General features: G+C 42.8%; 1 protein-coding gene across 3 annotated transcripts in view; it reads right to left on the reverse strand.

Annotated features, from left to right (window-relative positions):
• flot2b (flotillin 2b) overlaps positions 1-24,512 on the reverse strand; it is a 105,370-nt gene that overhangs the window by 59,904 nt on the left and 20,954 nt on the right. For all 3 annotated transcript variants that reach the window (XM_087977167.1, XM_087977168.1, XM_087977169.1), the window contains exon 2: positions 12,947-13,028. In XM_087977167.1, coding sequence (XP_087833293.1) covers positions 12,947-13,028 — 82 coding nt within the window. The remainder of the gene's footprint in view (positions 1-12,946; positions 13,029-24,512) is intronic.

Here is a 24,512-nt window from a genome sequence, read left to right on the forward strand (position 1 = left end):
AAGAGGATACACCACTGGATGCACCGAAGGAGCACTTGTGTAAGATGCATGAAGTAATAAATACATGTGTTACTCTTGGAAACTGTGTAAAATACATCTGCTACCTACCAAGGCTAGTGCTGTACTCCCTATCTCAACCCAAAAACTGCACATTATGTCAGCTTGGTGTAGCTAATGCAACTTCAATAACATGGTGCCACTATTTAAGAAAGGTGGTAAGGACAAGCCAGGGAACTATAGACCAGTGAGCCTGACCTCGGTGGAGGGCAAGTTGTTGGAGAGAATCCTGAAGTACAGAATGTACATGTATTTGGAAAGGCAAGGACTGATTAGGGATAGTCAACATGGCTTTGCGCGTGGGAAATCATGTCTCACAAACTTGATTGAGTTTTTTGAAGAAGTAACAAAGAGGATTGATGAGGGCAGAGAGGTAGATGTGATCTACATGGACTTCAGTAAGGTGTTCGACAAGGTTCCCCATGGGAGACTGATTAGCAAGGTTAGATCTCATGGAATACAGGGAGAACTCGCCATTTGGATACAGAACTGGCTCAAAGGTAGAAGACAGAGGGTGGTGGTGGAGGGTTGTTTTTCAGACTGGAGGCCTGTGACAGTGGAGTGCCACAAGGATCGGTGCTGGGTTCACTAGTTTTCATCATTTACATAAATGATTTGGACACGAGCTTAAGATGTATAGTTAGCAGGTTTGCAGATGACACCAAACTTGGAGATGTAGTGCACAGCGAAGAGGGTTACCTCAGATTACAACAGGACTTGGACCAGATGGGCCAATGGGCTGAGAAGTGGCAGATGGAGTTTAATCCAAAAAAATGTGAGGTGATGCATTTTGGGAAAGCAAATCTTAGCAGGACTTCTACACTTAATGGTAAGGCCCTAGGCAATGTTGTTGAACAAAGAGACCTTGGAGTGCAGGTTCATAGAAAGTTGAGTCGCAAGTAGATAGGATAGTGAAGGCAGCGTTTGGTATGCTTTCCTTTATTGGTCAGAGTATTGAGTATAGGGGTTGGGAGGTCATGTTGCAGCTGTACAGGACATTGGTTAGGCCACTGTTGGAATATTGTGTGCAATTCTGGTCTCCTTCCTATTGGAAAGATGTTGTGAAACTTGAAAGGGTTCAGGAAAGATTTACAAGGATGTTGCCAGGGTTGGAGGATTTGAGCTATAGGGAGAGGCTGAATAGACTGGGGCTGTTTTCCCTCGGAGACTGAGGGGTGACCTTATAGAGGTTTATAAAATCATAGGAGCATGGTCAGCATAAGTAGACAAAGTTTAGGGTGAGAGGGGAAAGATTAAGAAAACAAAAAGAGACCCAAGTGCAACCTTTTCACAAAGAGGGTGGTACGTGTATGGAATGAGCTGCCAGAGGATGTGATGGAGGCTGGTACAATTGCAACATTTAAAAGGGATCTGGATGGGTGTATGAATAGGAAGGGTTTGGAGGGATATGGACCGGGTGGTGGTAGGTGGGACTAGATTGGGTTGGGATATCTGGTCGGAATGGACGAGTTGGACCGAAGGGTCTGTTTCCATGCTGTACATCTCTGTGACTCTATTTCACTGTCTCAGAACCATTACCTCGTTTAGCCAATACCTCTTGTTTTCAGAGCTGAAAATGTGTTGCTGGAAAAGCGCAGCAGGTCAGGCAGCATCCAAGGAACAGGAGAATCGATGTTTCGGGCATAAGCCCTTCTTCAGGAATGAGGAAAGTGTGTCCAGCAGGCCAAGATAAAAGGTAGGGAGGAGGGACTTGGGGGAGGGGCGTTGGAAATGTGATAGGTGGAAGGAGGTCAAGGTGAGGGTGATAGGCCAGAGTGGGGTGGGGGCGGAGAGATCAGGAAGATGATTGCAGGTTAGGAAGGCGGTGATGAGTTTGAGGGATTTGACTGAGACAAGGTGGGGGGAGGGGAAATGAGGAAACTGGAGAAATCTGAGTTCATCCCTTGTGGTTGGAGGGTTCCCAGGCAGAAGATGAGACGCTCTTCCTCCAACCGTCATGTTGCCATGGTCTGGCGATGGAGGAGTCCAAGGACCTGCATGTCCTTGGTGGAGTGGGAGGGGGAGTTAAAGTGTTTGGCTATGGAGTGGTTGGGTTGGTTGGTCCGGGTGTCCCAGATGTGTTCTCTGAAACATTCCGCAAGTAGGTGGCCTGTCTCCCCAATATAGAGGAGGCCACATCGGGTGCAGCGGATGCAATAGATGATGTGTGTGGAGGTGCAGGTGAATTTGTGGCGGATATGGAAGTGTCCCTTGGGGCCTTGGAGGGAAGTAAGGGGGGAGGTGTGGGCGCAACTTTTGCATTTCTTGCGGTTGCAGGGGAAGGTGCCGGGAGTGGAGGTTGGGTTGGTCGGGGGTGTGGACCTGACGAGGGAGTCACGGAGGGAGTGGTCTTTTCGGAACGCTGATAGGGGAGGGGAGGGGAGGGAAATATATCCTTGGTAGTGGGGTCCTTTTGGAGGTGGCGGAAATGACGGCGGATGATGCGTTGTACATGGAGGTTGGTGGGGTGGTAGGTGTGGACCAGTGGGGTTCTGTCCTGGTGGCGGTTGGAGGGGCGGGGCTCAAGGGCGGAGGAGCGTGAAGTGGAAGAGATGAGGTAGAGGGCATCGTCGACTTCATCTGGCGGGAAATTGCGGTCCTTGAAGAAGGAGGCCATCTGGGTTGTACGGTTTTGGAACTGGTCCTCCTGGGAGCAGATGCGGCGGAGACGAAGGAATTGGGAATATGGGATGGCGTTTTTACAGGGGGCAGGGTGGGAGGAGGTGTAGTCTAGGTAGCTGTGGGAGTCGGTCGGTTTATAGTAAATATCCGTGTCGATTCGGTCACCCGGGATTGAAATGGAAAGGTCTAGGAAGGGGAGGGAGGAGTCTGAGACGGTCCAAGTGAATGAGGTCGGGGTGGAAGGTGTTGGTAAAGTGGATGAACTGTTCAACCTCCTCGTGGGAGCACGAGGCAGCGCCGATACAGTCATCGATGTAGCGGAGGAAAAGGTGGGGGGTGGTGCCAGTGTAGCTGCAGAAGATGGACTGTTCCACATATCCTATGAAGAGGCAGGCATAGCTGGGGCCCATGCGGGTGCCCATGGCTACTCCTTTGGCTTGGAGGAAGTGGGAGGATTGGAAAGAGAAGTTGTTCAGGGTGAGGACCAGTTCAGTCAGTCGAAGGAGGGTGTCAGTAGAAGGGTACTGGTTGGTACGGCGGGAAAGGAAGAAGTGGAGGGCTTTGAGTCCTTCGTGATGGGAGATGGAGGTGTACAGGGACTTGATGTCCATGGTGAAGATAAGGCGTTGGGGACCGGGGAAGCGAAAATCATGGAGGAGGTGGAGGGCGTGGGTGGTGTCCCGAATGTAGGTGGGGAGTTCTTGGACTAAGGGGCACAGGACCGTGTCGAGGTATGCAGAGATGAGTTCGGTGCAGCAGGAGCAGGCTGAGACAATGGGTCGGCCGAGGCAGTCAGGTTTGTGGATTTTGGGCAGGGGGTAGAAACGGGCGGTGCGGGGTTGTGGGACTATGAGGTTGGAGGCGGTGGATGGGAGATCCCCCGAGGTGATGATGTTATGGATGGTCTGGGAGATGATGGTTTGGTGGTGGGAGGTGGGGTCATGGTCAAGGGGGCAGTAGGTGGAGGTGTCCGCGAGCTGGCGTTTGGCCTCAGCAGTGTAAAGGTCGGTGCGCCAAACTACTACCGCGCCTCCCTTGTCTGCCGCGAGCAGGCGTTTGTCCTCAGCGGTTTAAAGGTCTTGTTTTCAGCCCAGGTGTTGAAAATCTAATTTCTCTGTTCTATTTTGTTGGGCATGGTCAGACTTCTTTTTCAAGAGAAAAACAAGAAAGTAGCCGATTTGGCAAAAGGGAATAAATTTGTCTCAGTATTAAAGAAATCTAACGATGACCCAATAATGGTGCTGTTTCAAACTGGCTCAAGTAAACTGAATTCCTGGTCAAGATTGCCATTGTTCACTATTTGCTTTAGGAGGTTATGCCATGTATTTGAGTATGAGCTCATGGGGTAATCTTCAGGTTTATTTATTATTTAGCTTCAAAGATAGTGAGTCATCCATTAAGTATTGAACCCAGCGCAGTAACAATGGCATTTAAATCATTCTGCACAGTTGAAGGAGGTGTGAACGTAGAAAAATGCAGTATTAAAAGTCAGATACAATAAATTTCAGCTGGGTGTGCCTTTGAGAAATGTAAATTGATGATAAAAGCAATGCCAGTCTTTCTAGGCTATTGTGACAGTTCGAATCTGTGCACCAGTCCACAAGGAGGATACCATACACACCAAGGATAAAATCATTTGAAATGTTAAAATGTCTGATGATGTAACATAGTTTGCTCTTAAATATATATATTTTTAGTACCAATACATTTGGTAAAAACGGTCCATCTCTTCCAAGAAAGCAACAAATTTGTAGGGCTGATCTCTATTCCAATTTTGTTGGAACAGTTTCTCCAGTCATGTCAAATACAAAACATACGCTCTTGAAGTATGCAGTATGACCTCTCCCTCACTTGGCACAACATTTTGTTTTGGTGCTACAATTATGCTTTTCCCAGAATGAGCAGAGATTGAAGAGGACAGAATGACTTGCTGTGATATCTGGACAGTTCCATGCCAGTTATAGCTGGCAATTGCTGCTTTAACCAGGTCACTGCTGTGAATGGTATCCAGAGAAAGGCCTTCATTCACAGGCAAAGATGACCAGTAACACAGCACAATCTAGTTAAAGATCATCTGGTGAGCCACTGCAGAGACTTTAGGGGTGGGGGGATCTCAGCAAATGGATTACAAGAAAATTATAGAATTTCTTTACTCCCCTTATGTCTGCATTGCACAGAATAGTTTCTCTTCCAAATGCACAATTGTGGCTGCCCCACCCTGTTCCTCACTGCCTGGTTTGACACTGAAAACATCACCACAGCTGGACAAAGCCAAAAAAGAGCACAAGGTATTGATTAGCTTGTCGATCACAGCATTTACTGTGTGCTTTCAATGCACTGTATGGCAAGGCAGAGATTCTGCCAACCCAAGCAGCTAGGTCAGGCTACTTTTAAAAGCACAGACTACACTGAGGAAAAGCAGAGACAAAATATCCACAGTTCTACATCGAGTTGGAAGATAGGAAATAGGAAAAGGAGGCAAGACATCTGCATTTGCTATTCTCAATGCACAGAAATACCTCAATCCAGGAATATGGACCTGAGGATAGAGGAACAGGGCTAAACTCTAGCACAAAGTACTTCCCCCAGTGGAAACAATCCATGGGATTCATAATGCAATAAAATTTACCATTAAACCTGTCAGTTTATATCTTTATTATTTTAACAAGGTGGCTACTGCAGTTTCACAGAGCATTGCCAGAGCTTGTAAGCACTTACTGACTTATGACATGATAATTATTGAGCGGGTGCACATGAAAATTCAGTACAAGAGAAAGAATAAGCAAGAAATGGTTGAAGAAATGTTTATTCACTTCGGCTGCAAATGGTAGTTTATGAGAGAGACGTGAAGAGGCCAACCTGCTGAAATATTTTCTGGTTTGTTTCCAATATTTCCATTCCTCTTCACAACAGCATAGTGGGAACCTGTGAGCACAGGCAGATAATAGCTTCTGCATTACATCCTAGCAAAGCCAAAAGCAACATGCATCAACTATTTACTTTTGATGTTGTAGCCTACCTTAAGGAACGCAGAAAAGGATCTTTTACTTGGCAACAAATATAGGCAAGAGGGTCTAGAATTACACACTTTACTGGAGATAAACCCCTCTGCATACTTCAATATCTTTTACCTTGCAGCTAATTCACATACAAGGTATGAAATTCACAAGATAATGAATAATACTTTACTAAAATAGAAATGAAATAGATACTAATCTACATTCATCTAGTTTTTTTTTAAGTCTTCTTTGGCCAACCACAGCATTCTAAAACCAACCATGTTTGATCACTCAAAGCTGGGCTCAAAAAAAAAAATTGGCTATGATAATTCATAACTTTTAAGTCATCTGATGTTAAGTAGGAACATCCAATAGAGTTGAAGAATGGCTTCATCTCACTGTGCAAGGAAAACTGGTGAATCCAGGGAGAGCCTGAAACTCATTCAGTCAAGCTTATGACACTGAAGCCCAGTGGCTACCTGAAGCACATGACAATGCAAGGTGGAAATTGCACACTGCTTTAACAGAAGTACACAGAGCCAACTTTATACCTTTCTTTAATGAAAATAAATTCCCAGGAATGCTCCTCTGGAGGCAGCCCTTTTAAAAACTCAGTGCTAGACATGAGGCACCAACAAATTAATGCCACAGACAAAGTTGGATTGATATTAAAGAGATTGCCTATGCTTGAAAGTTAATACCATGGTGTAACACTCATGGTGAAAACATAATGATAAACAGGTATTCATGCCATCGAGATGAAGGGACTTCATTCAAGCTTTCCACACCCACCCAGTCAAAGAAAATGTCCTCTCTGATGAGAAATGAAGAAAAATCCTAATAATACTCTGATTAACCAAATAAATGGTGATGAATTAAAGAAAGATCAACCAGGCAGACAACTTAACAAGAGATCCATTCAGTTGGTATTGATTGAATTACAATCCAGCATAATGTATACCTGCAAAAAAAAAGTATTGCTCCTGGAACCATCCAACTTCCCCCTTCTCAATCATAGAATCCCTTCCAGTGCAAATAACAATCAAGCAAAACTTCTCAAAGTTTGGGTCAAGAAATGGTTAATCCTTAATGGCTGCGAGGATCAAGATAAACTTTCAATTGCACACTAAGGCATTTCAAAGAGACAGCTTCTCTTCAGCTCAGTTTTTTCTTGGAATTTCTATGATCCTGAACGATGGGTGCTTTGATTATCTCGTACAAAGTTGTGTTGACTCAGACTTTACTGACATTGAGTAACTTCAAGAAACAAATAAACAAATCACCTGCAGAAAGACAGCAGGCAATTCCAGTTTCTTTTCAAGATAGCCATTTATCACAGGGCATGAGCAATGTGAAGCTTCACAAAATCCAAGTGAAGAAACTCCTGAAAAAAAGGCAGTGTTACTCCTGATGTGAGCCACCCTTCTTCAAAAGGTTCTCAACGATTAAGACATTAGATCATCTGCTCAATATGTCCCAAAACTCTTTAGAGCCAAGAAGCAATTATGATGCAGTCACGATGGTTACGTAGTCAAGCCGAGCTGCCAATTGTTCAAAAACAAGCAAATAAGATGAACAACTGACCTAGTTTGACTCTGACCTGAAATGGGTGTTGGTTAAGTGTAGGAAGTTGTTTAGAGCATTTAGAGAACGTTGTTCTCTTTGAAAGAAATACCACAACCGTACATATTCAATGCCCAAAACATTAAAACATTGCAAAAACTTTACTAATTACAACATTGTTGACAAAGGAAAGATTGGATTAATCTTCAGTTGAATGTTATATCAAAGGATGTGAAAGCCTCAAAACAGATAAAACTAAATTAATAAGAAATAATTAGGAGAAATAAATAAAGCATTTAGGAAAGTTATCATTGAAGGATTCAGATCAGTGAAAGAAGTCATTCACTCACTGCATACATAATATCCTAGTCACACAGTATTCTATTCACTCCACCCCCTGTAGCTCATTATTTTCAAGATAATATGCAACAGCAACCAAAAGAAACAAAAACAAATGGCTGGAGAAACTCAACAGGTCTGGCAGCATCTGCAGAGAAAAAACAAAGTTAACATTTCGAGTTCGGTGACCATTCTTCAAAACTGATTTGTTTCATTGCAATAGGAACCAATTTGAAATTAATTTACCAATCCAAGGCTTAAAAAACAAAAATTTCATGAAATAGAATGAAATAAAGATTCTACATTTGTCATGAGGTGAAACAGAAATACAATATGAAAAAGAGAATAAAATCAAAGCTGCCGCTCTGGAATACAATCTGTGTGAACAGCACATGGAGTGTCATCAACAGTGCTATCGAGCAGCAGCTTCTCAGCAATAACCTGCCCAGTTTGGGTTCCGCCAGGGCCACTTGGCTCCTGACCTCATTATAGCATTGGTTCAAACATGGACAAAAGGGCTGAATTCCAGAGGTAAAGTGAGAGTGACAGCTATTGACATCAAGGATGAATTTGACCAGGTGTGGCATCAATAAACTGTAGCAAATCTAGAATCAATGGGTATCAGGGGCAAACTCTCTGCTGGTTGGAGTCATTCCTCATACATAGGAAGATGGTTGTGGTTGTTGGAGGTCACTCATCTCAGCTCCAGGACATCACTGCAGGAGTCCCTCAGGGTAGTGTCCTAGGTCCAACCATCTTCAGCTGCTTCATCAATTACCTTCCCTCCATCATAAGGTTAGAAATAGGGAACAGTTGTACAATGTTCAGCACCATTCACAACTCCTCAAATACTGAAGCAACCAGTGTTCAAATGCAACAAGATCTGGACAATATCCAGGTTTGGGCTGACAAGTAACAAGTTACATTCATGCCAAACAAATGCCAGGCAATGACCATCTCCAATAAGAGAGAATCTAACCACCATCCCTTGAATTCAACATTTCCATCACTGAATTCCCAACCAACAACATCCTTGGGGCTACCATTCACCAGAAACTCATCTAGACTTGCCACACAAATACAATGACTACAACAGCAGTTCAGAAACTAGAAATACTGCAGCGAGTAACTCCCCTCCTGACTCCCCAAAGCTGTCCATCATCTACAAAGCACAAGTCAGGAGTGTGACGGAAGATTCCCCTCTTGCCTAGATGGAGACAGCTCCAACAACACTCAGGAAGCTTGACACTATCCAGGACAAAGCAGCCCCTGTTTAATTGGCACCACATCCACAAACACCCACTCCCTCCCCCACCGGCGCTCATTAGCAGCAGTGTGTACCATCTACAAGATGCACTGCAGAAATTCACTAAAGTTCCTCAGACAGCATCTTCCAAAGCCACAACCACTTCCATCTAGAAGGTCAAGGGCAGCAGGTACATGGGAACACCACCAAGTGACTCACCATTCTGGACTTGGAAATATATCATTGTTCCTTCACTGCTGCTGGGGTCAAATTCTGGAATTCCCTCCCTCAGTGTATTGTCGGTCAACCCACAACAAGTGGACTGCAGCATTTCAAAAAGGCAGTTCACTCCCCCACCCCCCCCCCCCTTCATTCTCAGCAAGCACCTTAGAGAGCACATGCTACATCAACCTTTATCACCAGAGGAGTGGAGCTCAGAGGCAAAGAGCTGCTGCTTTAATTATACATAATATGGTGAGACTGCACTGACAGTATGTGCAGTACAGGCCCCCTTACCAAATAAAGGATATATTGGACAGAGAGAGAGTGCTACAGAGGTTCAGAAGGGACCAAGTATGAGGAGAAATTGAGGACAGTGGGCCTGTATTCGAAAGTTTACCAATCTCAAAGGAACACTCAATTGTTAAAGAGAAATACAGCAGATGCAGAAAGATGTTTCCCCCAGGTTGTGGGATCTAGTTCCAGGGTCACAGTCACAGCATAAAAGGTGAGTCATTTGGACCGAGGCGAGAAGGAACTTGCTCACTCCGAGGGTGAGAAATCTTTGACATTCTCTACCCCAGAGGGCTGTGGAAGCTCAATCATTAAGAAAAGTAATGGCAAAGATTGACAGATTTTGAATTATTAACATCAAGGATAGTATGGGAACACAATGTTGATCACCAGCAATGAAAGAGATGACAAAGCAGGCAAGGGGCTAAATAGCCTACTCCTGCTTGTCTAGTCAATGTACTGTGCATTTCATTCAGAAGCAAATTCTCTTCTTGAAGGTTTCTGCATGTTGTGCAAAATGCAATGAGACAGTTAGCCAATAGATGTCCTCTGGACTCATACAGATCAAAAATCTACAGTGTTACTCCTGCTCCAATATGAATAGTTCATATAAAAAGAGAGATTGCTGTTCAAAATAATGCACTGAGAATTTGAGATGCTTCTTAAAATGCTCCGGAGCCATTTAACTGCCGTTCTGATGGAAGCTTCTTTCTGAGAGGCTGGGGTTGGGAGGACCAAGTAGCTGAACAGAACACCCATGCTGTCACTTGTTCTCTCACCCGTCACAGAGCAGAGGCAGCACATGGGCCTTTTATCTTTGTTTATTTTTCCCAAGTCTCCTTAAACAAAAAAGCATGGTATTAGTTTTCCCTAGTGGCTTAAGGGAGGAGAGTCCACTTTGCTGGTCTTGATATTCACCCAATCGGCTGTGCCAAATATACACAGTGGGAATGGCAGGAACAAACTGGGAAATTAGATACTGCATGGTTAAACACCTTGTAAATATTCAATGCACGACCATACATACAAAGAACAGACACTTGAATCAGGTGCTGGAGAAGGGCCAGTACTTCAGGAGGGAAGTGACAACAAGAACAACAAACTGAATAAGAGGCATCACAAGGGTATGCTTTCATGGGGAGGGGAGATTATAAATATCAATTATACATTGCCTTTCTAGACTAATAAAAGTATTACACAAAATCAAAACCAGAACCTGTGGCATCCTGTTGAAGTCAATATGTAGAATAAACAGGATATGATAAATGGATTATTACTGCCAGCAGCAAAATTCACAAAGATCTCAGGCAGATTGTCTGAATTTCAATTTGTTTAAATGACCTCTGGGGAATCATACAAAATTAAAAGGGAGCGTACAAAAAAAAAATCAGGCAAATGTTTGTGAAATCAAAAACACATTGACAAAAAACAAAATCAGGGCTGTGGCAGCCATCAGCCCTAAGGGGCAAGACAACATGTAAGCTTCGCTTCCCTCTGTCTGACATTAGAAAGAGGATGTGGGAGGGGGAAACCAACAGCTCGGAGAGAAGGGAGATTTCAAAACAAACTGACCTGCTGCAGGAATTGGGGTCTTGAAAGACAAGTTTATTTATTTAATGATAAGCACGAGCTCAGCATTTGATGTTTTTTTTCAAAACAGGGAAGAGACCACAAAACAACCACAATATCTGAGTGGTGCCAGAGATCTTCAGCATTCAAAAAGATGCGGAAAAGGTACTAAAGCAAACAGCAAAATCCACCAGAACAAAATGTCCAAAGGATACACTCAGAGACACATTTTAGCATTTTTTTGGGGAATTGAGATTGGAAGAGTTGTGCATATACGCCGATGTATTCTTTCTTCTCTACCTGACCTCATTAAAACAGTTGGAGGAGTGACAAGACCCTTGAGTTCTTTACATTAAGCAACATTTTCTGTTAACATACAAGAATACAAAACAAAATTTGACCAAAAAACCCATCTTGTTCACTGATGCAGATTTGTAATACGTGAAACTAAAACTCATACATTACAGTTGGAGAGACCATTTCTGTACATTGCCATCCCAGTGATGAATCTCAGGAAAATAAAATTGATGACTCAGACTGTGGAAAATAATTCAGTGCATTTGAAAGATACAATGCTTGATGTTTAAAAGATGAATGAATTGGATGCTAGCCAATAGTAAAATTCATTTCCACAAGCATGTTATTCAAATACATTACTTTAACATTACATTTTACATGGGGTCCAAAGTTTCTTCATTCAAAGCAGAGGCATTTTCAAAATATTCCTTAATTTCATAGCTAAATTTTCAGTTAAAAGCCAGCTTCCAATCAATTTAATTTTTGTACAACAATTAAAAAGCATCTGGATGGGTATATGAATAGAAAGGACTTAGAAGGATATGGGCCAAATGCTGGCAAATGGGACTAGATTAATTTAGAATATCTAGTCAGCGTGGATGAGTTGCACCAAAGGGTCTGTTTCTATGCTGTACATCTCTAGGACTCAAATTTAGGTGTGCGACTAAAGAATTTTGGCTTCTCTTGTTCAGATGCTGGATTTATGTTTTTCACTCCTTCCATGACAAATACTTACAAACATATCTCTTCCCAAATCAAAAATACAGCATAAGACCTAAAAGACCTAAAAGATTACATAATCAAAAGCCAGAGACCAAGTGTGTAAAAAGGTCTGTTCACAACTTCAGTTTTGTAACACTTGGATCTCTTCGATTGCTTGCTTCACACTCAGAATTTAAATGTGAACTCCACACTTTAAAAATGGAAGAGAAGAGCTACTACAGAGAATTCCATTGATGGTGTGATCCTTCTTTCTAAACATAAGGAAGGGATTAGAGTAATGTCCGCAAGTTAAATAATTTCTTAAACCTCTCACAGAGCAATGAAGTGGCTCTCGTGCACTGCAGGGATGGTCCTCTCGCATTTTTGTAAACACTAGCAGACTCCATGTCTTATACAATATTGATAGGAGAACGTCTCCAGCACTGGGATAGCACCACAACATTAAATTTGAATTTGCAAATTAAAGATACTGTCATACCAAAAAAAAAATGAGGAAGTGGTCAGAACCAAAGGCTTTTCCCAGACCTTCAGGTTCGGGTGGGTTACTCTGAAGAGGGTTGGTGTGCTTTCGTTGGGCCGAAGGGCCTGTTTCCACACTGTAGGGAATCTAATCACATCTGTGCTCCGGAATAAAAAGTGACAAGAAAGGCATTTTTTTTTTTTTTTTAAAAGTCACTGACTGCATTGCAGAATTTTACACAATTTACTTCACCTTCATCTTACTCCTACCATCATACAGATCCCCAACACTCTGCCCATTGTCCATGCTTGGTACGCAATCATTTGCTTCAGGTTTAATTCAACCACCTGCATCTCATGAGCCATTAAAGTTTGTTTGACATAGCACACAATCACCACCAATCCACCTTTTCTGCATCACCCTCTTTACATATTAAAAAGAAAGTTACCGAAAACACCAATTCCTAAATATGACCGGCTAAAGTGGAAGAGTGTCTTTGGAAGAAAGCAGAGCTTGAGAGGGAGGAAAGTTGGTTTTTGTTGTTTCTGAGTGTCTTACCTCTGTGTCTGAGAGACGCACCACCAAGCCCAGGCCCATCCTCCAATGACGTACTGCTTCTGATCTGATCCACAGCAGCCACCTGGAACAGAAGGAACAAATGCTTCCTTACCAAACCAAACCACTTAAAAATGAGACTTTTTTTTAGCAACATCTCTTGTGTGAAACATTGGATAAAGAGGGTTATCTCAGATTACAACAGGATCTGGATCAGATGGGCCAATGGGCTGAGAAGTGGCAAATGGAGTTTAATTCAGATAAATGCGAGGTGCTGCATTTTGGGAAAGCAAATTTTAGCAGGACTTATACACTTAATGGTAAGGTCCTAGGGAGTGTTGCTGAACAAAGACACCTTGGAGTGCAGGTTCATAGCTCCTTGAAAGTGGAGTCGCAGGTGGATAGGATAGTGAAGGCGGCGTTTGGTATGCTTTCCTTTATTGGTCAGAGTATTGAGTACAGGAGTTGGGAGGTCATGTTGCGGCTGTACAGGACATTGGTTAGGCCACTGTTGGAATATTGTGTGCAATTCTGGTCTCCTTCCTATCGGAAAGATGTTGTGAAACCTGAAAGGGTTCAGAAAAGATTTACAAGGATGTTGCCAGGGTTGGAAGATCTGAGCTATAGGGAGAGGGTGAACAGGCTGGGGCTGTTTTCCCTGGAGCATCGGAGGCTGAGGGGTGACCTTATAGAGGTTTACAAAATTATGAGGGGCATGGAGAGGATAAATAGACAAAGTCTTTTCCCTGGGGTCGGGGAATGCAGGACGAGAGGGCATAGGTTTAGAGTGAGAGGTAAAAGATATAAGAGAGACCTAAGGGGCAACGTTTTCACGCAGAGGGTGGTACATGTATGGAATGAGCTGCTAAAGGATGTGGTGGAGGCTGGTACAATTGCAACATTTAAAAGGCATTTGGATGGGTATATGAATAGGAAGGGTTTGGAGGAATATGGGCCAGGTGCTGGCAGGTGGGACGAGACTGGGTTGGGATATCTGGTCGGCATGGACGGGTTGGACCGAAGGGTCTGTTTCCATGCTGTACATCTCGATGACTCTATGACTGACCCTGTAGAGATTGCAACTATCACAGTTGTACAGGGGTGGCAGGATTCAGTGACAAGAGTTAGAGTCAAATCTGTCCGTCAGACTGAGGCCCTTAGGTAGAGCCAGTCTACACCTGTGGAAATTCAACAGGTTGCAGGGGTTTCTCCTCCCTCTGGCAGTCAGCTCTAGATTTGCTGCAATGGGGCTTGCTATGATTATGGGACACAAAAAAAACGGTCTCATAGCAAGTGCTGTTTTCCGGTTCCAACCATAGTGCAGGAATTATTTGTTGATGTTGTAATAATTTCATCAGTGCTCCATTAGCTTAGACAGCAGCTACCAAGGCCCCAAGCTCTGGAATTCTCTCCAAAACCATCCCTCCACCACTCACTCTCCTTCAAGTCACTCAAAATTTTAATACCAATGTTACACCTGATGTTCCCATGAAGAGGCTTGGGATAGTTCAGTATGTTAAAAGGTACTTTATAAACACAAACAGTTGTTAAATTATTTGGTGTCAGGTTGAGAGTTTCTAGCAAGGCTACATTTGCTGACCATTACTACATGTCCAAGATAGTAATGGATTTTCTTCCAGAGCTGATGCAGTCCTGATGAAGTTGTTTGGAAAGTGAAAGGATACTAAAACATACAATGATGTAACAGTGAAATAGGATTGAGAATTGTTTACGAATTTAGAGGCGATGGATTTTTTGTTTTGCAACCTCGTCACTCTGGTCACCCCAAAAAAAGGGTTCATGCTGAGCAGGACCAGTGGAGATTGTATCATCTACAGGAGACAGTTCAGTCAAACAGCAACAGAGATGTAGAGGCATCTCTGGGAAGTGGTCCAAATGTGCTCTCCAACGCTAGAAAACACAACCATAGATTCCCGAGACGGTTTTGGAGTTTAGGAAACTCAAGTCTCAAGCAGAATGGGATATTAGCAATATGACGCCAACTCAGCCAAAGGCCCATGAATGATCCTTTTAAACAAAATTCTTGATCATTTAGAAAAGGAAATCAGTAATATTTAGCACTGACATTACAGTAAACTCCAGTTAGGACTCCTGTAGTAAATGTTTGACATACCAATGCACAATTTCCCAAAGCCAAACATCAAAGTTCATTTCTGGCATTATTCATTTTAGATCGATGCAACAGTTGACTGCAAGGACATTACTCCACAGAAACAGAGTAGAGGAACATTAACTTTGAGCTCCTCATCATGAACAGATTACATAGCAATCTCTCTGAAGTAGGTGGTGTGTGGAGGGGTAACTAATGGGGGTTATTCCTTCAGCCTCGCCTCAATTCTGAATGGCCTCAAATGAAGTAGAGGGATGAGGACTGAGGGGACTGGTTCAGATAGACAGACAGGTAGACACAGGAGAGGTTTTTCTGCATGGGTTAAGAAAGGTTACAAAATATCCTGCCCAACAAGATCTCTACTAACTTCAAACATTTTTCATTGGAATATTTTACAGCTACTCTTCAGAACATTTTCAGTGAGCATCCAGAACAGACTGGGTTTGAACATGAGGCTTCCAACTACTAAAAGGTTTTGATACATCTCCAAATCTATCACAGAGTGCTTGTGGTTAACAAAGTTACAGTATTGCAGTTGGCTTGTTGGCATCGGAAAATACAGATTTTAGTTTAAGCCACAGCATCAAAACCAAGTGTTTCCTATCTGTTGAAATGATGTAGATAAAATCCCCACTGACGAACAAAAGTCAATTAGGCACAAGTTGGAGGTGATGATTTTGCTAAATTCCTCTCAATGGTCTAGAGGTCCCTGACTCAGAGACTGGATAACCATATGCACTGCACCTTTAATGTAGTAAAGCGTCCCAAAGTGCCTGGTAGATAGGAGGACAAATGACTTCAAAGGCAACATTTTCAACAGAAGGCATGCATGGAGAAATGGGGAGGTTTAGTGAGGCAATTCCAGAGCTCAGGGCCTCAGTAGGTGAAGGCATGACCAGCAATGGTAGAGCTATTAAAATCAGAGATACGAGAGAAGCCAGAATTAGAGATATCCAGAGAACCTGGGGCCTTGTAGGACATAGGAAGGGGCAAGGCATGGGAGGGATTAGAAAGCAAGGATGTTAACGTCAGAGTTGACATATTACTGGATCTGGAACCAATGTTGGATGTTTAGTACTTAGCGCAAATCAAAATACAGGCCACAGAATTTTGAATAAAGCTCAAAAGAGGCAGATTTTGAGAATCACTTATTTTTTTAAAAATGGATTCTTAAACAGCAGGCTACTTAAATAAAGGCTCATCCAATTTATTTTAGCTCAGCTTTTGATCATGCTAAATATTATCCCCACCTTTGCCTCTGAGCAGGAGTTTACTCTCTCTTTCACCTCCGTGAATGAAGTTGTGACTGACTTAACACTACAAGATCTAGATTGAATGCTGCAGCAAGATGTAATAATATCTCTCTCATTACTGTCATATGCCATGTATTTTCTTGCCTATTTCTCTACTGAAGCTCATACTCTTCTCTGCAGAGGCAGTGGTTAGAGAAAAGGGAAGATGCACTCACTACACATTCAACAGTTCAGATAAAAGTCCAGAACAGCACTTCAAATTACAGTGAAAAGTACTTTTGAACTGTCATCACTACTGTAATGCAAGAACTTACACCAGAGGTCAGGTGACATATAGTAAGATCCCACAAATAGGCTGCTTTGAATGATTTTTGGATGAAGGATAAATACTGGTCAGCAGAACACGGCAAAATAGTAACATTAGGATTCGTAAAGCAGTTTTCTTTTTCAATGGGATGAAAGAGTCGCTGCATAAACCAGCATTTACTACCTGGGAGAAGGCAGCAGTTCGCCTTCCTGAACCACTGCAGTCCTTGGGGTTAGGCATACCCACAATGCTGTGAGGGAAGGGAGATCCAGGATCTTGACCCAGCAACAATAAAGGAGTGGCGTAATATATTTCTAAATCAGGACGGTGAGTGGCTTGGAGAAGTCACAGGGAGTGCTGTACTTAACCATTTGCTGCCCTTGCCTTCTAGATGACAGATGAGGATGTGACAAGTGCTGTTGACAGAGCCGTGATGTTTGTTAAACATCTATTCAACAACTTATCAGAAAGATGGCACCACTCACTGCAATAATCTCTAAAATGTGACTCAATCAGGTTCCACTAACTAGACTCTACAACAAGATTAAGTTTCTTCTCCCAGTGGAGGGTATTCTCACATTTCAACCATCACAATGTCAAGGACCTGTTTTGTTAACGTGGAGACAAGTTATCACTGGGTGCATCGGTTTAATGTACTGCCATTGATGGCTGAGGCCTGGATTCGAGAATGACCTTACTCAGGGTCACAGATTCCTGCATTGGACATCTGCACAGACCAAACCTGAAATGTAATTCTTTGGACACTTGAATGGCGACATTCCCACAGGATAGCAGGATCTGGAGTGCTGCATTTACTTCCTAGGATGTATGCTACCATTTATTGCCCTGTTGAAACCTCTGCATTGAATTCAATAACAACTGGAATTAAAAGCTAGCCTAATGGCAACCCTATAATGATGGTTGATTGTTGTAAAAGCTCATCTAGTTCAGGAACATGGGGAAGGAATTCTGCCACCCTTTCCTGGCCTACATGTGATTCCAGACCCACAGCAATGTCCAGAGCTTCAGGGCAATAAATGGCAGTACGCATCCCACAAGTGAACAAAAGGAAACTACTGCAAACAAGGTTTAGTTTAATGTGAAGGTGATAGTGTCATTGGGGTGCTGTGCCTTTTGCCCTCAATCTCAAGTCTATTTTTGTGGAAGGTGTGCTACTGGAATATGGCAGAAATGTCACCAAAATTTCCCTCTGCAAATGCAAAGTAGATGAGGTCACAGACTTTGAACACCTGAGCTAGTTGCAAATGAAGTAATCCTATCCATTTGCATTAGACAGGCACTAGTTTTTGGAGAGAAGGCAGGCCGTTTGTGCACCTTCTCAATAACAAACCCTTCAACGCAGAATCTGTGACTGACTGTTTCCACCTTTCCAAATAATTCCTCTTGGCTGCATACTGTCTTCAGTCACACCTTTCCCCCTCACCACCTTCATTCACCCAATGCTTTTGTGAAGTGTTTCTGGGTGATCAGATTCCTTCGTTCTCACGACTGTGCTAAGAGAACTGCATGCAAAACAATAGAAGGATTTATTTTCAAATACACTGAAGTCAAAACTAGGTTCTACTAAACAGTTACCCTCGACAGGTTGTGGAGCAATCCTAACCAACCTGTATGTCAGTATTTAGCAGAACTTCTCCGTAAACATTCAAACTTGGCAAGTTCAGCAATGAAAAGGTTAGAAATAGATTAAAGCATCCATGTTGAGGGAAGGTGGCAGGATTGGGAATGAAAAGGTCAACCTTTCAGTCACACCTACAATTGCTACTGAACACAATAGTTTTGCATGTCACCTGAGGAGTCAGTACCCATTTCCCTTTTTTTAAATAATCCCCAGAATGATACTACTACCTTGACGTTAAGTTGCAAGTCTAGGATGGAGAATTTTCTTTCTATTTATTTGTGGAATTCATGCAGCACCAACAGGTCAACACAATCTGTCCTCTGGGCAATTAGGGATGGACATTGCTGTGGGTCTGGAGTCACATGTGTGCCAGACCAGGTAAGGACTGCAGATTTTCTTCGCTAAACACAAACTGATTCAGGCCCATTTCAATTTGAAAACTAACGATTCAGTCAAATGTGAAGGGACGGGGAAAACTGGGGAGATGAACAGACACCCTCTCCCTGAATATCTAATGTGCTAAAGTGTTTCTTAATTTTGTCAGCAATCCCCAAGGACAATAAGGGTTAGGCAATAAATGTTGGCTTGCCAGTGATGCCCACATCTCTCAAATGAATCAAAAAAGTCAAACTACCCAGGACAGGTGTGGCAAAGAGAGCTTTAAGCATCAAGTCATTTATAGCACAAAGAATTCAGTCAGCCCCATCAGCTTTCTTATCAAGCAATACAGTCAGTCCAGTTCCACACTGATACCCAAACTAGCCATTCTGAACACTTCAGACTGATGTTTGGTTCTTCCCATAGAAGTTAGATTAGAATTTGGCACATGTAGGAGGCTTACCTAGGGGAAAAAAAAAGTCATTTATTAGCTCTTTGAAATAAATTATTAATTTAAAAAAGCAAAATACTGTGAATGCTAGCAATCTGAAGTAAAATCAAAAGTAAAATTCTGAGAAGTCATATTCAACTCTATGCGTTAACTCAGTTTCTCTTTCTATGGGTACCGCAAGACCTGATTATTTCCAACATCTGCTTTTATTACTAACGAACCAACCTTGGACAAACAGGCAGACATCTAAAAGGGAAGAGGCTAGGTCAGGTTGGTGTACTAGTATGAACAAAAAAGACTCTATGCCAAATCCCTTTCATTATTTGCTGCATTTCAGTTTCCGACCAACATCCTCCCCAACAAATATAATCTTATCCGCTAAAAGATATGCAATCTCAAACCAAATACAATATCACATAGTTGAGGTTTATAAGCAGATACTGCACCATAACAAACCAAAGTTATTTCAAAGCTAATCAGAATCAGTGTAATATCAGGAATGAGATTGATGGCAAGAAACACAAGAATGGTTGCTCAAATAGACGGGAATTATGAAAACAAATACTGGAGATCACAACAGGTCAGACAGCATTCAGAGACAGAGCAAGCTAACATTTTGAGTCTAGATGACTCTTTAGAGTTCTGAAGTCATCTAGACTTTGAAGCATTAGCTTGTTCTCTCTGTGGGTGCTGGCTGACCTGCTGTGATCTCCAGTGTTTCTTGTTTTCAACTGGAGGTCTGGATGGGTTGCAGAGAGCTTCACATACCACCTCACTGTGCTGGGGCAGAAAGTGGGCAAATGACTCATACCCTAATAGCCACTTCAACTATTTGAGATGGGCACTGACTCAAGGCATACAAAAAAATTCAGACCCCACTGCTGACTCCCAGATGTTCAACTGTTACCACATGACCCATAAGACAGAGGAGCAGAATTTAGGCCATTCAGCCCATCGGGTCTGCTCTGCCATTCAATCATGGCCGATACGTTTCTCAATCCGATTCTGCCCATAACCCTTGATACTCCCGAATCTATCTATCTCAGTCTAAAAGGTACTCAATCACCCGACCTCCACAGCCTTCTGTGGCAATGAATTCCATAGATTCCCCACTCTCTGGCTGAAGACGTTTCTCCTTATCTCCGTTCTAAAAGGCCTTCCCTTTACTCAAAGGCTGTGCCCTCAGGTCCTAGTCTCTCCTGCCAATGGAAACATCTTCCCAACATCCACTCTGTCCATTCAGTATTCTGTATGTTTGCAATTAGATCCCTCGTGCCCATCCTTCTAAACTTCATTCAGTATAGACCCAGAGTCCTCAAACATTTCTCATACGTTAAACTTTTCATTCCTGGGACTATTCTGGTGATCCTCCTCTGATCACGCTCCAGGGCCAGTACATCCTTCCTGAGATATGGGGACAAAACTGCACACGATGCTCCAAACATGGTCTGATCAGAGCCTTATACAGCCTCAGAAGGAAACCCCTGTTTTTATATTCAAGTTCTCTCGACATAAATACCATCATTGCATTTGCCTTCCTAACTGACTCAACCTGCAAGTTTATCTTGAGAGAATCCTGGACTACAATTCCCAAGTCTCTTTGCACTTCAGACCTCTGAATTTCCTCCCCATTTAGAAAATAGTCCATGCCTCTATTCTTCCTACCGAAGTGCATGACCTCAGACTTTCCCATGTTGTACTCCATCTACCACATCTTTGCCTACTCTCCTAACCTGTCCAAATCCTTCTGCACTGAAAAATGTGTTGCTGGAAAAGCGCAGCAGGTCAGGCAGCATCCAAGGAGTAGGAGAATCGACGTTTCGGGCATAAGCCCTTTTTCAGGAGTCCTTCTGCAGCCTCCCTTCCTCCTCAATGTTACCTGTCCCCCCATCTATCTTTGTTACAATAGGAGTTAAGTGAAGAGATCACAGGGTGGAATTGAAACAACAAAGAAAGATCATGGCCCAATGGGCATGAATAATGGGAGAAACGAGGGAGAAAACTTAACCTTGGGGATGTGGCTTAAATGCAATTCCTAAGAGCAGACATGAACTTTCTACCAACAGCTTCTCACTAAACCTATTATTTCTCAAAATTCTAATTCTTGCAAGAAGCAAATGCCACTTTATATCTTGTTCAATTATGTGAGGTTTTCCAGCCATGTGCAAGGTTTAATGGGACGGAACTCAAATATACACAACTTTTAATATTTCTACTTCCCATTCAGACAGCGTGTGTAAATTGTCCAAATATCTCCCAGCTGAAAGAAACAACAGCTCTTATCACAAAAGTTAGATGAAGTCAGTATCTCAGATTTTTAACTAGCCCACATTTAATGGCTGAGTGAATTAAACCGTTTGCAGTTCCCAGACACCACACAAGATTAAAAGGGATTCACGTGGTTCCTTAAATTCCATCCCGAGGGGCAAGGAAACAAAACTGAGCTCAGACTTGATGGAATAAAGCCTTTATTTAGTCCTTTATAAAGCAGCTTTTCGAAGTGACCTGATTTTGCAGAAAGCGTTTATGCCAATCTTCAAGCATGTGACTTCTTTTGTGCAATATTCTTAATTTGCATTCTCCAACCACTTCCACTACTGAGGACAGGCTTGTAACCACCAGATTGCATCCCATGATTGCAAAAGCTCAAAATGTTCTCTTCGCATAAGTTGGGAATAAAAATTGATAATTAAAATGCTAGTCATTTTTCAAAGGAGTATATACACACCTACATGTTGTGCAAAAATTCCCAGTCACTTCACTGAAAAGCTCACACTCAGACTGTGAACAGAAATATTGACACAAAGGAACACCTGAACTTAAGCAACAGTGTACAGGGCGGGTGTAATGGACAGTGTGTGTTTGTCCTCAAGCCCAACCATAAAGGATCCCTTGCTTCCAATAGTTAACTCAATCCTTCACATAAACCCACACTTCTCCATCTTCACAAAGCAAAGGGACAATGTGGATATAGTAATGCAAGAGGAGCAGTGTGAAATATTGGACAAAATAATTGCAACCAGAGAGGAAGCGTTGGAGAAGTTGGAATCCTTGAAAATGGAGAAGTCACCACGGCTAGATGGATTGCTCCCTAGGATCCTGAAGGTGGTCAGGGAGGAAATAACAGATGCTCTGAGGATTATTTGCCAAACTCCACTAGACAGGTGAAGTCCCTGGAGGATTGGAGGAATACAAATCCAGCTCCGCTGTTTAAAAAGGGTACTGTGGAAATACCAAACAATTATAGGCCAATTAGTCTTACTTTGGTGGTGAGCAAATTGTTAGAATCAATCCCAAGAAATCAGATAAACTGTCACTTAGAAGGTATGGACTGGTCAGTAACATAGAGCACGGCTTTGTTAAGGAAAGATCATGCCTTACAAATTTGATTGAATTCTTTGTGGAAATGACAAGGAAGGTCAATAAAAGGTAGTGCAGTGGATGTTGTCCACATGGATTTTAGTAAGGCTTTTGACAAGGTCCCATGTGGCAGACTGTCAAAAACATAAACATCCATGGGATACAGAGTAATGTGTCATCTTGGATCCAAAATTGGCGTGGTAACAGGAAACAAAGGGTAATGGGATAACCGCCCTTGCAAATGGAAAGCTGTTTAAGGTGGTGTTCCATAGGGCTTGGTGATGGGACCCCTGCTGTTAGTTTTACACATTAACGATTTGGACTTGAATGCGAGGCACACAATTGGACAATGTGCAGACGACACTAAAATCAGCAATGTGGTGAATAACTGTAAGCTCCAAACTGATATCAATGGGTTGGAGGAGTGGGCAGCAAAGAGCCAGATGGAGACCAATGCTTATAAGAGAGGGGTAATGCATTTAGGAAGGCCGAACAGTAAAAAGGAATACAAAATAAATGGGAATATACTGAGAGGCGTAGATGAAGAGAGAGATCTTGCCATGTGAGTGCACAGGTCCCAAAAGGTAGCAATACAGGTAGGTAAGGTTGTAAGGGCAGCATACGGAACACTTTCCTTCATTGGCAGAGGTACGGAATACAAAAGTAGGGATATGATCATGAAACTATACATTATACCGGTGAGCCACAATTAGAGTAATGTGCGCTGATCTGGTCACCACATTACAAGTACGAGGACATAACTTTTCTGGAGAGAAGGCACAGAAGATTTTACTGCAATGTTTCCAGGGCTGGAGAATTGCAGCTGCAGTTAGAGGCGGAGGGTGTTTTCCTTGGAAGAGAAAAGGCTGAGAGGCAACATGATTGGGGCATACAAAACTGTGAGGGGCAGAGAGAGAGTAAACAGGAGGAAGCGGTCTCCCTTGGCATAGAGATCAAAACCCAGGGGTCATTGATTCAAACTAAGTGGTAGAAGGATTTGGGGGGACGTTAGGAAAACCTTTTTACACAGAGGGCAGTGGGTATATAGAATTCACTGCCTCAGTTGGTGGTGGAGGCAGAGATCCCAGGACCCACCCTTAAATACTGCAAGGCTATGGGCCAAGCGCAGGAAGGTGGGACTAGAAAAGACATCTGGGTGTCTTTGGGTCAGTATGAACAAGCTGGGCCAAATGGCTTCCTTCTGTGCTGTATCATTTCTATGGTTCTAAATGTATGGTTGAAAACTAATTGCAGAGTTTCCTCTCCCTTTGATCTTGCAAAATAGATTAGAATTCAAGTTGACCTGTCAACAAACAGCCCTTCATATGCACCTCCTATCCAGGCAAGATCAACAATATCCAAGCTGTACTGAGCAGAGATCTGCTGCACTGTCACACCAACCCGACTCCCTGGGCATTGTTACACAGTGTCATATCATTCTTTTGATCGGGGACCTCACTTAACTACATTTATATAGCAACTGCCCCAGCCTCAATAAATTTCTTTACAACCAATTAAGTACTTACAAAGTACTGTCATTCAGAGAAATGCACCAGCCAATCTGGGATAACATCCCACAAAACACAGAGGTACATTGCTTGAAACTTGAGAGATAAATATACTCCAGGATGCTGAGTGAACACGGCTCTTCCCCCCACCCCACCGCATTGCTTCTTTGGGTAATGCAACGGAAACTTCTACATTCACACAAAAGGAGAAGCACTCAGCCATTCACCCTGTTATCTGATAGGTACACCAGTGTGCTCAGTTTAGATAGTCATCCCTGCAAAGGGAGTTTGAGCCCACAACCTTCTTTCCAACTGGTGGGCACATCAGAGGTACAGAAACGAGCAGAAGGACAACACTGTTAAATATACCTGATAATGCGGGGAAAAAACAAATTGTTCACCGGATGACTTGAGGCTACAATGGAGTCAAAATTTACACCGAGAAATTTATATCAGGGAAGAGTAAAAAGCAGCTTCATTCAACAAATGGCTGAATATTTTGGGTGACTATTTTATTAAAAAATTGGCCTCAGACAGAC

Source organism: Chiloscyllium plagiosum, unplaced genomic scaffold (assembly GCF_037043375.1).
Source record: "Chiloscyllium plagiosum isolate Xiang-an unplaced genomic scaffold, Cpla_swu_hap1 HiC_scaffold_31, whole genome shotgun sequence".
Taxonomy (NCBI): Eukaryota; Metazoa; Chordata; class Chondrichthyes; order Orectolobiformes; family Hemiscylliidae; genus Chiloscyllium; species Chiloscyllium plagiosum.